The sequence below is a fragment of the Myripristis murdjan genome, chromosome 7 (genome assembly GCF_902150065.1).
Source record: "Myripristis murdjan chromosome 7, fMyrMur1.1, whole genome shotgun sequence".
NCBI lineage: Eukaryota > Metazoa > Chordata > Actinopteri > Holocentriformes > Holocentridae > Myripristis > Myripristis murdjan.
In genome coordinates this window covers 13,266,041-13,282,315 of record NC_043986.1, presented here as the reverse complement: position 1 = coordinate 13,282,315, position 16,275 = coordinate 13,266,041, and the positions used below count along the sequence as shown (strand labels likewise).

Below are 16,275 nucleotides of genomic sequence, written 5' to 3'. Positions count from 1 at the left end.
ACGGCCTAACGTAGCAACATACAAGTAATGTTATTTCCAATAAATAAATAAATAAATAATTTATAAAATCTACTTAAGTAGCCAAGAGGCCAGAAGCCTATACAAAACGAATATGTATTGATAAGAGACTACAGGGAGTGGTGGAAAAGGTCTGTGGTGAAATCAAGATGTTTTTAACAATGAGGAATGTGAAAAATAATGAAGGGGTCTATCTGATGCAAAAATAACATTTTATTATTTTTTTTTAAATGTTGTACATCAAGGAAACGTCCATAATCGAATAAACTGATCAGAGTGCCTGACAAGTGGGAAAACTCTGAGGAACAATTTGATTAAACAAAATAACGAAAATAAATAACATGGTCACACATGCATCTGCAAGTATAACGTGTCTATTACAAAAAAAAAAAAAAAAAAAGACACCTTGATCCTGTTCTGGTGGCAGGCCTAAAAGTGGGCCCATAAAGTAGATTTCCAACAGAAGAAAATAAAGCAGCCCAGGTTACAGTAAGTTATTCTGAAACTTAATTCAGCAGTCTCCCTGCACAGTTGCACTTAAAGGTGCCATTTTTCTCAACTAAAACTTGTATGACCTATTGAAAAAAAAAAAAAAAAAAAATCCTTGGCTTTTGAACCAGTATCAGCAACAGTCAGGCCAACTCCAAATGAACACACCCGCCATAAGTCACATTTTAACATCAGTTTTTACCTGACAAACGCATGACAGCCACACTGAAATGTGCAACAGATGAACTTTGAGTCTGTAAATTTCTGGCTGTCCGGATGGCAGCTCACAGGCTAAAGCCTACTGATCGTACGAGGGGACGACAGGCGGCTCCGGGTGTCTTGCATAGGTGAACTGGGAGTAGCTGGCCATGGAGACGGTGCCTCCGTCGGGGCTGATGGGCTGGGTCACGCCGCCGTAGGGGCAGCCGTTCTGGGGCACCAGGACGGACGGGTGCCGGTGGTAAGCCCCGTACGCAGGGTGGAAGTGGGAGGCGGGGGCAGGGCAGTAGGTGCTCACCGGGGCCGGGGTGTACCCGCTCGGGGAGACGGAGCGGGTGTGTCCGCTGATGACTTGCGATGAAGGGTAGCCGGTCGACTGGGGTGAGCTCGGCTGGCACAGCGTCCAGGCGCTGCTGGCGTACGGCTGCATGTACAGATGTTTTTCCTGGAGGTAGAGCGGCCCGGGATAGTCCATGGCGCTCCCGGGCAGGTAAGGCACGCTCGGGTGTCGGTACAGCCTGTTCACCCTCCTCCTCCGCCGGTAATTACCCTTCTCAAACATATCCTCATACGCCGGGTCAAGGATCCAATAATTCCCTTTTCGGTCCCCTCTGCTCTCTCTTGGGATCTTCACGAAACACTCGTTGAGGCTCAGGTTGTGGCGTATGCTGTTCTGCCACCCCTTTTTGTTCCTCTCGTAGAATGGAAACTTCGAGGTAATGTAATCATATATTCCGCTTAGCGTTTGCCGCTTGTCGTAGCTGTCCCTGATGGCCATGGCAATGAGAGCCACGTAGGAGTACGGGGGTTTCTCGGTGCCCCCCGCGTCCTGGGGCTCCGCCGGGGTCGGGTCGGTGCTGGAGCTGGAGTTGGAGCTGATGTCCAGAAGTTGCACTTGCTCGACAGCGGGGGATTTCTCGTCCGCCGCCGCATCCATCTCTCATGTATCACCCGGTCCTGGTCAGGAGGGAAAATGCAGTGTGGTCCTATAAGTAAGGTAGCATTTCACAGGTGCACACAGCAGCTGGGTAAACCCTCCCACAGGTAGCTACACAGCACAGTAGTCGGCGCATATGCTTTCATCTTATCGGCTTTCTCACGCTGTTAATGATATTTTCAGTGATCAATGAACAGCCTGTTGAAGTTGAAACGGGGTCAGACACAACAAGCCACGTCTTCACCAAGCGCATAAAAATATTTCCAATGTAAAACCGGAGTGATCAAACACTTGGTGCCGGATTTCTTCACGTGCTCTGTATTTGAAGTGGAGATTATAATTTTGTATAGCCTACATGGACAGCAACAGGTGGCCCACTTTAAGTCTGTTTCACATTGTTCACGCACCATGATGGTTGTAGCCAGTGGTGTAAAAAGTGCTGATAAGCCTCACTCAAGGAAAAAGTGTACCTCGATAAAAAAAAAAATAATAATAATAATAATAATAAATAAATTCAAAATGTTAAGTAAAAGAGAATCAGCAGTTAAATCTTGTGTTAACTCAAAATAGTCAGTAATTAAATTACCATGGCATTAACCTTTAATTAGTATTTTTGGAGCTCTATATACTGTTTGCCAGTCAGCTCTCACAATGCATCATATTTTGTGTTGTAGTGAAATTGTGCATGTAACATAGTCTATTTTTCTCCAGTTAACTTTTTTTTGTTTCTTTCATTTACCTCTGCTTTAAACAAATCAGCAAATACACACACACACAGCTCTCACACAGCTCACACACAACAATCCACCACTTTTTCTCTCTCAGTTTACACCCACACTTAAATTTATGCATTGGATCATATCTATCTTTTTTTTTTTTTTTTTTTCATTTTACAGCTTCACACTAATCTGTTGATCTGATCAGCTGAGCCGTCCAGTGTCCATCTCTGTAAGATGTCCATCCATTTTGACAAAAAGGTGAGTCTTGGTTTCCAAAAGTGAGGTCCGCGGACCCCCAGGGACACTCGAGGGGTTTCAATAGGCTCCTCAACAACATGAGGAATAGTTTTATTCCATGATTTAATTCACTGGAAACTGTTATGATGCAACATGTAAACATGTAAGCAATTTAATACTTAACAGACAACCCAAAATCTCTTTATATCGGGGTCCATATAGGTTGAAATCTCTTCATGTCGGGGTCATGAAAACATGAACAGAACATGACATGAAAAGGTGCTGCTGTTTGATCTCCTAAGCAAACACAAACAGCAGTATTGTCTCATCAAAGGATTACAAAAAAAGTGTAGCTACATGGCACATTCTCATTTCATTTACACCATTTTGTCTATTTCTTCTATTTTCTATGAATTAACACTGTTAGTTTTCTCCTTCTGTTCTGACAGTGTTGACGCTCCATATAAGATGAATGGATGGAAATCTATCCATCAATAATGGTGATTGGAGGCTGCTCCCTTTCACATTGCTGCTATCAGCTGAAAGGCACATGATATTTGGGTATTTTCAGCGTACAGTTTGCTTCAGGGCAGAGAAGCACTGAGGCTTAAGGGCGCAGGTATCAGAGCCCGGCATGCCACCCACATACAGTGAGGCATGAACAGCAGGCCTGTCTGTCTGCTCAGGCTGGCAGATAATGATCACCTGCTCTCTGCAGACAGTCTGTCTCCCCTCAACTGATAGGGAAACAGATCTCAAAAAGTGAGCAAGCACTGGAAAAGCAACTATGGCTTTGACAAGGATTAGACTAAAGGGAATTTTTGGATGTCCATTTTGATGAGGGCGTTAATAAAGGGGAACAATAGAGAATAGGATTTTATTTTTTACAGGAGAAAAAAAGAGCATCTTGACCCCATAACCTGTCATGCTATATTTGATGTATTGCCGCATACTGAATTAAATGAAGGCAATGGGTATGGATGACTCTATCAACCTTATTTGCTTTTAAACTTGATTTAATAAAGTTCAAATAGTATTTTAGTCCATATATTATAGAAGGTTGCACTCGATGACACAGACTAAAGTCTTTGCTCTTGTTTCAGAGAAAAAAATAGTCATGTTAACGTTGATTAGATTGCCTAAGATCTTAAAGAAAACAGCAGGGATTCTAAAGTTAAGTAATAATACCCTTTAATATATGATCATTTAATTAAGATAAATTTATTAACAATAAAGCAGGCCAGAAAATATTCAGGCCACTCTGAGCTGTGACCTTTACATTATTCTACAGTCTGTCTCATGAACCTAATCATGGTAGAAATTGAGTAAACAACGGCCACATGCAACATGATCTATTGCCATCTCTGGATGCCATTCTCAGAAACGCCATATTCATGAAATTTTAGAAAGTTAGGCTTGTATGCTCAGAGATACTGGAGTGGTTCTGTTCCTCTGCAGCGACGTGTGCTCCCCCACCGGCCAAAGATTGAACCATGCCAGAGCTTTCTGTCCTGTGTCTCATCTATTCCATTTCCCTCTCTGATTTCCCCCCTTTTAATTCAATGATAAAATTAATAAAATGTGAGCAGACTGTCCACTGTGCTTGTTTTTTTTTTCCTTGAAGAAAGCTAGATTTACCTCCTGATGTCATACAGGAGAAGCAAGGCGCCAGGCTAAACACAGTCTGTGCAGTTTCAGCCATCTGAGACCAAAGAAGAATGCAGCAAAACTGCCAGAAACAAAGAGGATGGATGGTGGGTTTGGACAATAGAAGTAATGCAACAAGAAAGCCAATGCTTTCACGCATTCATTCAAAACAATTTGATGTGGATCATGCAAACTGAAGCACTCACTGACAAATCATATGCTATTTTCAGTTTTCAGATTAATACATTTTCCTACAAGGTCTGAGAGCACATTTACACAACAGGCATTATGCTGGTGATCTCACCTGGTAGAAGAAGTTCAGGATTTTGGCACTTTTACCCTGATAATTTCATCCTGTTATGACTCCAAGACCAGGTGCAGTCGAGTTCAAGTCGAGGTCTAGAGAATTAAGACCAAGTGAAGACTGTGACCTGAGCAAACACAGTCAAGATGAAGAACAATACCTTAAGGAATACTCTGACATTTTGGGGAAATACCCTTTTGATTGACCCAGACTGAGACAGATGTTTGATACCATTTTCACCTCTGTACTTCCAGTGGTTTGGTTCTTGTGGGTGGCATTTTGTGTTAGCTTAGCATAAAGACTGGAAGTTTATGGGGTCATTAGTCTAGCTCTGTCAAAGTGAAAAAATAAACGTCATAGCAACTCTGAAACTGTCTTATTTACACAGTGTGTCATGTGTATTTAAAACGCACATCTTGGAATACCATTTTTGGAGAAGTTAATTTGTGCCGCATCTACCTGTACTTTCAGCGTTGCATGGATCACTGCAATATGCGGAAGGATACGTGTGTTCAGCTGTCACAGTTCCACCATCTATGTTCTCCTAAAACAACTCTCTTCAAAAAAAAAAAAAAAAAAAAAAAAAAAAAAAAAAAAATCAAGACATGTATTTCAAATACACATGACACATTGTGTAAATAAGACTGCTTTGGAGTTGTAAGGGTTATTTTTTCACTTTGCCGTAGCTAGGCTAACGACTCCCATAGACTTCAAGTCTTCATGCTAAACTAACAGGAAATGCTACTTACAGGAACCACTAGATGTACAGAGGTGAAAATGGTATCAAACATCTTGTATTTTTCCTAAAATGCTGGCACATTCCTTTATATCATGATCTTGAGGATAAGCAGTAAATTTAAATGCAGGGTTTCTGTGCTATGCCCTTGCAGCACATCCAACAAATAAAAGCATAGGATTCATGTTTGAGAATGAGAGAATGACATGAAGTGAAAGTCAAAACAGAGACCAGGACATGTCCAAAACATCACAAAAACGGTTCTCGAGACTTGACTCGAAAGCCACGGCTCTTGATTTCGGCCGATGCACAGAATTTAGATTCAGAATGATTTCAGTCAGCCGCATAACTGCATCATTAGATGTTCAAAGCTTTTCAGAATACATTTATGGCTACTCATCTTCAGCCTTCAACTACTGTTAAAGTTGCTGCATGGTGTAAAGAGGTCTTTTTTCATTTACATGGCATACAGTGGTTTTCTGAATCTGAATCTCCCGGCCTGTACAGCTTTCCTCTATTCCCACACCAATTAAGGCACATCACATCTCTAAGATCAAAGGATTGTCAGATCAAAAGTTTGTCCTTCGTGCTCTCTGGTTATTTACTTCTAATAGAGAGCTGGCAAAAATGTCATAATGTTGCTACTGCCTGGGAGTGGTGGAAGACTTGGGCTGTGGGAAAGATACCAATTAGCCTATCACGGACCTTAAGAGACCAAACTCAGACAAGCAGAATCGAAAATATCCATGAAATATAACATGATGCTGGATATAAAAGAAAAATGGGAGCTGGAGATGAGTGTTATTGAAGAAAATGAAACATGAAAAAAAATGTGTGACACGGGACACAAAGTAACTCATAGCTCACTACGGAAAGAATTCAACTGGAAAATAAAATTAGTGTTTTAGAAATCCTCTCGTATCAAAATATGACAGAACTAAAAATATGGAGATCACACACACATTTGTTGGGGAGAGTCCAAAAATGAAGTCATTCTGGGATGAAATTCATACAGAAATACTTGCCATATAGAACAAAAATCTACCATTAGACCTAGTGTATTATATAATATATTATATTATAGGAACAATTCCTGATGGAGCTATGAGAAAGAGAAAGGCTTACTTGCATATCCTTTCAGAAAAATGATAACTTTATCTTGATTCAAACCGCAGCCACTCACCCTACATCAGTGGCAAGAAAGATTAATGTTAATGTCCTCAATGGAAAAAAATAACATGCAATAAACAATAAAGAAATAATGTTTTTAAATTGATGGGCTCCAGTAATTGCCTATTTTGGTTTACCAATGTGAAGTTATTTTAACTAATTTATTTAAGTCTTCTTTTTTCTTCTTGTTTTTTTTTTTTTTTTTTTAATTTGTTTTATTTATTTATTGTTAGTATTGAAATTTTCTATATGGATGCATATGATGCCATGATTCATAATTTTTATGATTGTTTGCTGAACTTCAAATATTTCTCCTGTTTTTCTGACAAATCAGTTATGCATAATTCTAATGTGCATATGTGTAAATTAAAAATAAAAATAAAAACATAACACGATGATGTGAAAAAGAGTCGGACTACCAACAAGACAAAACAGCCTTGTTGGTAGTTCAGTCTTGTTAGAAAAAGACAAATGGTAGTTGCTGCCATTAAAACCCCAAGCAGCTCCTCTCACTGTAACGTTGTGTTTACTGCCAATCCACAGAGGTGACATAACTCATTATATTTACGCATGGTACTGTAACTGAGTAGTTTTTTTTTCTTTTTTTTTTTTGTAGAGTCAATAATTCTCCTTTTACTTCAGTGCATTTTTGCTTGAGTGTTGTACTTCACCGTATTTTAACTCCATCCATCACAGAGAACGAATGATAAATGACAGATTGAGGAACCTTTCAGTCAGCAAAGATTAGAAGAGGAACCTGGTTCCACTTTGTTGGTTCTACTTTTTGTCATTTCCAATAAAAGGTGCACTATAAAAAATGGCAGATGATCATGTAGACTCAACTGGATAAAGTGTGGAATAAATGGGGAAAAAAGGGGAATAATATCGATGAGTCTAGCGGGTCCTCACTTCAATCAACCTTTGACAGTTTTGTGTAATGCACCTTTAAAAGAATCTAGTTTAGACCGAGTACCCTCAACCTTTTCTAACTTCATGGAGAAGATCACAGCTTACACACTTCCTGTTTTGAAAAAGTAACTCAGTAAATTTTCTTCCAAATCCATTTTAAATGAGCTGCTTTTTACTTTTGCTGCAGGAGATATTTACGGCAGAATTTCTATTTAAGTAAAGTATCAGCAAAGTGACAGTTCTTATACTTCAGCAGCAGTTTGTGCCACTCTGTCCCCCACTGCTGATCTGCTGATGAATATATGTTTAATTTTTTAATACACATTCTATAATACCCCATGTTATCTTGTATTATCCTATTAATACATGATCCATATTATTGGAAATCAGTTGTATGAGTTACTGTGTGGATAAATATTTTGTCTTTTTTTTTTTTTTTTTTTTTTTTTTTTATTGTGACAATCCATGTCTGGCTGAGCGTTTCCCTGTGTTTTGCTGCCTCTGTGTGTGTGTGTTGTGTGTGTGTGTGTGTTGTGTGTGTGTGTGTGTGTGTGTGTGTGTGTGTGTGTGTGTGTGTGTGTGTGTGTTGTGTGGGTGTGTCTCCTTCCCTGCATGGCCAGTCATCATGTCATCACTACCTGCCTTCTTAATTAATTAATTAGCACCTGCACTCAGACTGGAAGGCAGGGAAACACTAAGCCAGACAGGGATCATGACTAAAGTGTAATAAAATAATAAAAGTTTTATTAACCTTTTGCCTTTTATTATAATAATAATTATTATTATTCGGTTTGTTACTAAACAGTAAGATTATTATTTTTAAGTTATTTTTTTTTTTTTTTAATTTCAGTTTAAAAAAATAACTTGAACTGAATTTATAATCTACATTTAGAAATAATAATCTGATTTTATAATTTCTAATTTCATTAATGATTGCTCATCCATAAATTTGGTCATTAACAATAGCCCTTCATGTGAAAAGAAGCGTTCTTGTGAACATTGTAAACAACTCAGCCTTTCTGTTAATGTAATGAAAGGATCACCTTCACAGGAAAATAAGACATCACAGTCTAACAGGATTATTACGCTGCTAACTGCATTTTGATTTCACATCAGTTGCTGGCAATGTTAACATTAAGTGGGACAGTTGTCTTCCACTGTGTGTGAAAAACCCCTCAAATCCCAGTGTTTGTGGCAGGTCACCACTAATCAGGATAAGCAGCTGAAAGGAAAAACTTGACTACAACCAGGAACTTCCCTGCAGTCATTCCAGGAATACCTTTTATGCACAGACGGTGGCTACACAGCTGCAGCAGGCCACGACACCAGCTCCTCTCAGCAGATCAGGTGGCTCAACACCTTACTTTTCTTCCTCCTGCATACTCGTGTGGGTGGAACCGTTGAAAGCGTGTGTTCATCAGTGTGTGTGTGTGTGTGTGTGTGTGCTAAATGGCTGCAAAAGGTCTCATCCTCTCAAGGTTGTCGCAGCGGCAACCTGATCGCCCGATGTTTGGAAGTGAGATGAGTGATGTCCAGCTGCAGCCATTGTCTGAGCCCGAGGCTTTTTACTTCTTCTTCTCTGGCCTCTTGAGAATGTCACTTCACAGTTTACTGAACAGATTACAGTACCGGTAACTTGGCTTGCTGGATAAAAGGACCTTGTGTATTATTCATTACTATTTACTCAGTTTTGTGAGTCAGTTTGACATTTGTATGAAAAGTAATATTACATGAAAGCACTTATTCTACATATACTGCATTACAGTGCCGTACGTTTGCATCTTCTCTTGCCCATCATGCTCAGAGCAAATGTTCAGAGCAAACACAGTGATGATGACCAATGTCCCTGTCATCCTTTGGCTTGATAAAATCAACACTGGGATAATGCCTCCTCTTTAGAAAGAAAGGGTTTCTGCCATTTCACAGCGAGAGAACGGTGACTAATTTTGATGATAATGAGCTGAGGCATTGGGCTGGAATGTGCAGTAATTGAACTTCAGCCCGTCTATATTAAAAGGCAGTTGAAAAGGGGGCTGTCATTACAAATGCACGCAGTGTGGCTGAGCTTTGTTCAAACCCACAGAACATTATTTTGAATTCTAGTGGGAACCCAAAGCTTCAAAACATACCAAATATTTCCTGCTGGATTACAGGAAAATGTGTGTAAAATGATGTGCAAGGAATCTAGGTGTTTACTATTTGATGTAATGGTGCAGCCATACAATGACTTTTTGGATTTGAATAATTTACTCAATATAAATGTGATATAGATTTGGATATAGCAGATGTGGAATATACAGTGACATTGTTGTGCAATATGAAAAAGATTTTTTTTCTGACTTTGAAACTACAGAAGGGGATATTTTAAGGAAAATCAGAGTAGAATGGGTTAACACGAGTAGCTTTTTTTTTTTTATCAGTTACTGTGATATAACAGAAACTGAAACAGTGATAGGTTATGATCCTGTGACATTAGTGTGACACAGTACTATGCAACCCGATGCCATTCAAAAACACACCGTGACCTGAGAAATCACAAAAGCACTTTTGTTCACTTTTCGAGATCTGTGAAATCCAGTTTCATCCAGTAGCTTTAAAAACATGTATGCCATCATTAATTACCGAATATAATCTAGGCGAGGAAAAGATGCATGTAGTTTGACTTCGGTGGGACGAGGAGATAAAACGTTTAGCTCGCTGGGGCACCTGCAAAGCTGGGATCAGCGATGAAAGGAAATGACAGTATGTGTTGTGGCTTCTCTCTGAATACAAGCGCATGTGCCAAACCGTGGTCGTATCCTCCACTTACAGTAGTCATTTAGGCACCACTCCCAGACCTCCCTAATCCATGGATTATGAGAAACCTGACTTCGCTCTGTTAACTCTGCCTCAGACAGCAAACAAGTAAATCAACTTCAGAGTCAAAACACAGAAGGCCAAGCAAACTGTGCTGAGGCTCGAACCCCCAAATCAGTCTTAGAAATAAAATATTATTCCCTCATTTTGATACATCTGATAATTGTTGTTGTTTTAATGTACTCGCAGCTCCTCTTCTGCTCTTACGCTGTGTCTTGGCTGGATTCCCATGCTAGGTGCGGCTCTGTCTCAGGTGATGAAAGACTAAAGTTCCCTGTTCAGTTCACAGCACCAGTGACCCGTGCCTTCTCCCACAATGCACCCCTTTGTGGGTTCTACATGACAGCCTCTGGGCCAACCCTCTGCCAGACTGGCCCTGCAACCAGCAGCACCACTCAGCCACTCCCAGTCAGCCTCCACTTTCCTGTTGTCAGCATAGCAAACATAAACCGGGCTTATTACAGTAGCAGAGACGAGGATTATTTCCATCGCTGAATATTTTTGCATCGTGTATGTGACCACAGCTCCACTGGATCTTTGTTCTTTGTCAGACAGCATGCAGCCATGGTTAATTTTAGCAATTAATTCAGACATATCTACTGTTAACAATGGACTGAAGCCTGCCTTCACAGTGGAAACAAAATGTGCACAAAACGTCTCAGTGAGGTGTAAGGTAAAAATAACACGGGTGAACGTCCCTGACAGTTGCCAAAGTCCCAGCTCTGCCAAAATAAAGCAAATGCTGACAGCTGCTTTGTTTATGGAATGATCATCATGCACACAGAGTAATGAAAAAAAAAGAAAAACCTAAATTATCATTTGACAACCACACAGTGGCTCTGATAGTGTCTGATCACATATTGGTTTTAGATTCACAATTTACAGTTTAGATATTTATCAGTCTAATCTGGAGCAGCTTCCTGTGTGTGTGTGTGTGTGTGTGTGTGTGTGTGTGTGTGTGTGTGTGTACGACTGCAAAAATCTCCATCAAAATAAGTCATTTAGTTTCATATTCAGTCTCAAAATTATGATTTTCTTAAGTGAAAGTCAAGTGAAAAAAAAAAAACGCACGTGGGATGAGATAATCTCACTCATTTCCAGTGCTAATCAACTTGATCACAGAAATTTCTTGCGTTAAGTGACATTTTTGCATAATAGTGGGCTGACATTATTCTGCTTTGTTTTGACATATTTATATTTGCTCAGAAAAAAAAACCCTGACACAAATGAAACTGCATTGGAGGCAAGTGGATTTATCTCATCCCACTGTCAGATTTCTTCACTTTTCACAACAACATTTTTAAGCCTGGATATGAGATTAAATAACTTGTTATGGCAGAATTTTTTTTTTTCCAGTGTGTGTAGGTAAAAAGTTCAGTGTAGCTTAAGTAGACTTCACCAGGACAGGATCGAACGGGAGAATTTCCTGTATGGGATGTTCTCTGTAACCCAACGTCACCCTGTGGCCCCATGCACCCTTTTGTAATTGTTATGCCACATGTTTTTCCACTACCCTCCTCCCTCTGTGTGCAGAACAGGTGGGAGTACAGAAGCCGATCTTAGTTAGCAGTGAGTTTTGCAACATGTCACTGCCAAATGATTCTCATCAAACCCAACTGTGCCTCTCCCAGCTGGCACAGGCCTGTGTGACTGAAGTCAGATCAAGTTTGTGTGATAAGGAAATTGCCCAATATGAACCCTGCCTGAGAAATGAGTTTGCATGTCTCCACAAGAGAGTGTTTCATATTGCCTTGCATGGCATACTGTTCAGAGAATTGCTATACTTTCTCTGAAGAAAAGCTTTTATTGCATTAATTGTGCCTAGGTTTAATTTTGTGATACTTCACTGTTAAAAGCAGATAAAAACTCTGCCAGTAGTTTCATAAAAAATGATTTAACAGTTCTCCATTTGTTGCTCTCCCGTGCCATCTTGTGGCCATTAGTGGAAAAAAATTATGCATCAAGTCAGGTGAGGCAGACTTTCAAATGTGTAGTAAGAGGCAGTCTGGCCGTGTCACCCAGCCAGAAGGCCCTCAGATTTAATGAGCAATACATCAAATCACCAACTTCACAATGCTTGTATCATAAAAAGACCATATCACTAAATACCATTTATAGAAGTTAAACATGTTATGTTATCTGACCATATAGAAATGCAATGTTTCCATTCAGCTTTACAAATAAAAATAAAATGACCTTGTTCATGTTTTGGTGATAGAGAAGTGAAGATGACTGAAGGATGTTATTTTTTACATCATTACTTTTTTCGCCTCTACTTGTACTTCTGAATGCTGGCAGCAGAGGGCAGCAGATCAACACTTTTCAAGGCTGCAGAAACTGGCAGCCTCATCTTGTGCAAAACTCCAGCAATTCAAACTGAATGTCTTTCCATTAAAATCTTAAATTGTGTTTTGTTTTGTTTTGTTTTGTTTTTTTAACTTTTCAACATTTTAAACAAATCAAATAAATGCCGAGGTCTTTGACTCTATAATACATTTATCAAACTAAGTTTTCACTATCATCACCCATGTTGAACTTCAGTAAAACAATAACAAGCTAAAAATGTGAACCCGATTAACACAATTATGCCATAACAATTTTGTCTACAGTTTTTGAGGGTTAACTTGCAATATCCTGATGCTGTAATATAACACACTGGCGTTACGTGCAAAATACAAGAGAATTATGCCATTCTCAACCCCATGTCAGGAACTCTGACACAAAAACAAAACAAGACCCAGCATGGATGTAGGTTGGAGCGGAAGGAAAACATGGCACAACTTTGCATAAACCAATATGATCCTGTTTGGGGTGTAACCCATGAATTAAAGCATCTTCAAAACAGAGGGGCCTCCTATTAATGTGGACAAAAACAGAGGGAATGTTTGGCCCTTTACATGAATCCAACCTGGAAAAAATCTCGGTGGCTGAAAAATGTCCCGTGTTATGCCCCATGGTGATTCCATAGTTTCATGCTCATTGACGAGCTGAGAAGGGTGGTAAACAGCACCCAGTGTTGGACCTGGTGACCCCTCGATTCCTTCATTCCAACACGTCCCGTTCCAGATAACTTTGAAGTCAAAGACAAAAAGAGGAAAATGTATCCCTGGGGTCTTTGGAATTCATGTGTGGAACCACAAAAACAACACTTCATCAGGGGCACCATTCAGAATGGTGATCAGCAATATATGGGGAATTCAAATGAGAAGCATTGTGTGAGGAAAAAGCCAAAGAGATTTGTCTCGTCCGTGGCCCCTTCCTCCTTTTTTCCATCCTCTCATGAGCGACTTTGATGTGGACAAGATGATTGAAAAACAAAGCGCCACGGCTCGATTTAATTCCAGTAGAGAATAGGTTAGTGGAACAAGGGGGCGGGAGGGAGGCGAAGGGGGCAACGCAGTTTCATAAGAGAGTTGATTCACACACAAGGAACCAAAATCACATTTCAACCAGTGTATCAATCTGTCAGGCCAGGGAGGGGCAGGGGAGGGTGGGTAAATGAGAGAGGGTGAGAGAGAGAGGGTGAGAGGGATGAGATACACAGCGGAGTAAAGTGAGCGGGGTGTGAGAAAAGGAGCTCCAGTTGGTCGCTCTTTAGAAAAAGGCCCCCACTCTCCTGCTGGGTCCCTGCTCGGCTCTTGTCCTCCCGGTACAATGCTGGTGGAGCGGCAGCCCCCCAGTAACCCCCCCCCATTAACCCCCCTGTGCCCCCCAACTGCCCTCCATGTGCTGGAGCTACGCCGACAGCCTGGACCCAGACCCCAGCATATGGAGGCCAGACCAAGGGGCCTGCTCCCCAATGTGCTCCACAGCTGGGGCTCTGCTGGAGTGGGCAGCAGTGCTACATATAACCACATGCTCTGCTCTTCCTCCTCTGACCCACACACACACACACACACACACACACACATGGACGTGCCAAAATTGCTGTTGACGAGGTGAAAATTGAGAGAAATAAATTGAATAAACCTAAAATTTGTTCTTTGGCGTGCACAGAGCTGTAAATGTGAATGAGGCTGGGACAAAGACTCTGACTGTAATCCAGGGTGTGTAATGATTCATTCACTCTGTGGATGCATTGATTACAGATTTAGCCAATTCAGTATTACGTTGAACAAAATAAATACAGTAAATCACTTTGAATTCAGCCTAAATTGGTATGAAATGCCTTGAACAGAATCATTAATGATTTAATAATAATGTACCAACAAGTGGATTCTCATTACTCTCATTACCCTCATTAAATTGTTGAGATGTTATACTTGAACACTGACAATTACAGTCAAAGTAGTAAGATTAAAATAATAATTTTAAAAAATGGTCTTTTTTTTGAATGGTAAGATTTTAATTTATGGTGAAATGAAACTTGCTCATTTTGCTGAGGACCCACTGGATGGTCCTTAAGGACCACTTTGAAAACAGCTGATCTAATGCAATACTATGAATTGCAACTTTTTTTGTTCAATAATGTTTTTTATAATCTTGAAATACTTTGGTTGTCTGATTTTTTTTGGTATTTCAAAGGGGAAAAGGATTATCTTACATTGTTGCACATTGTTATTTCATGGATACATAACATCAGCTCAGAGTACTGAATCAAATTGTTGACTTGGACTGTGGCTTACAAACTCAAATCAAAATGAATTGCTCAAAAAATTGTTCTTGTGTAAATCAAATCGCCAACTAGTGAATTGAGAATTAAGCTGGATCGCTGTTACTGTAAGCCAAAGCATTCACACCCCTGCTCTTATTTGATGATGTGGTATATTTTCTTGGTAAGGAATGCCTCTCATGTTCCCTCTCTCTTAAAACACAAGCTGTTAAAAATGGGCAAATACATTGAGGCACACATCATTCAAATCAGCATAAAAATGGGGAAAATCACTCATGTTTTTGCCTTCACTGTTGAAGCCACTTCGGGCCACAGGAATCTACTCCCTGCCTCCCATTAACTGCAGCTCCAGTAACACTCTCACTTACAGTACATACTTTAGACAGCACCTCGACCTCACGGCTGAAACTATGAACCAAGCACGCTCATCGAGTGCGCAGAGAGCTCTACATTTTGGTCCGTACTCAACCCCTCAATTCTGACATGAACTAATGTTGACTCACGGCAGGAATATGCGGCCATTCTGATGCTAATGGCAGCTTTAACCACCTCCTTAACCACACAGCCCTAGCTCTCTATACAGCTCCACTCAGCCCTGATCCCTGTGTGTGTGTGTGTGTGTGTGTGTGTGTGTGTGAGCGACAAGAGAAGAGCAAGAGAGAGAAAAAAAGGAAGACGGACAAGAAAGAGAATGTCAAAAAGCGCTTGTTAACTTTTGGTGGCAGAGGTCCTTTTTTACCGCAGCCAGAATTCACAATTTAAAATGATACTCCGGCAGAGTAATGCTGGTGTTTTATACAAAGCAACATGTCGATTACGGTAGGGTAAAGATCAACTCAGCTCCACGTAGCATATCAGCCGCAACTGCTCGGCATTGCGGAGAAAATTTGCGCCCATTGTTTAAGGTCTTCATTAAAGCATTCCTTCCGGAGGTCTTTGTTTTTGTCACACACAGGATTGTGAGTAGGTTCAAGGTGATTAATGATCATAATGACGATGCTTGTTACCTATCTGGGTGGTTTTGGCTGTCAGGTTTGTGTTGGTGGAGACATGGGTCACCAGTTAGAGCTATGACCCTTTAATACCAGGGGGATGCTTGCTGCTTGGCCTGGTTTGGCACAATACAGTGCTGGAGAAAGGACAGGTGGTCATTAAAACTGCTGTAATCCCCTCCATGAATAGCTCATGCTAGGCAGGCAAACGGAGAGAGAGAGGGAGAGAGATTGAGAAAGACAGAGAGAGAGAGAGAGAGAGAGAGAGAGGGAGAGAGAGAGGGAGAGGTGTAAGGGTGGGGGGCGTTTGATGCTCGGACCGCGGAGCTCTTTAGCACAGTCTGCGGGCCGCGCTTCAGAGCGGATGTGTTAACAGTTTCAGGCTCAATGGAGGGAGAAATCCCCACAAAGGGAGGTGTACAAATATTGT

The 16,275-nt window shown here is 40.6% G+C and overlaps 1 protein-coding gene across 1 annotated transcript; it reads right to left on the bottom strand.

The window, feature by feature from the left end:
• Positions 1 to 297: 297 nt before the first annotated feature.
• On the bottom strand, positions 298 to 1,727 carry foxl2l (forkhead box L2-like). Its single transcript, XM_030055987.1, has one exon. It carries the CDS (start codon positions 1,661 to 1,663, stop codon positions 806 to 808), a length of 858 nt encoding a protein of 285 aa, XP_029911847.1. The 5' UTR covers positions 1,664 to 1,727; the 3' UTR covers positions 298 to 805.
• Between the last annotated feature and the right edge of the window lie 14,548 nt (positions 1,728 to 16,275).

Coding starts and splice junctions, on each gene's coding strand:
- foxl2l (XM_030055987.1), bottom strand. CDS start 1,663: ATGGATGCGGCGGCGGACGAGAAATCCCCCGCTGTCGAGCAAGTGCAA.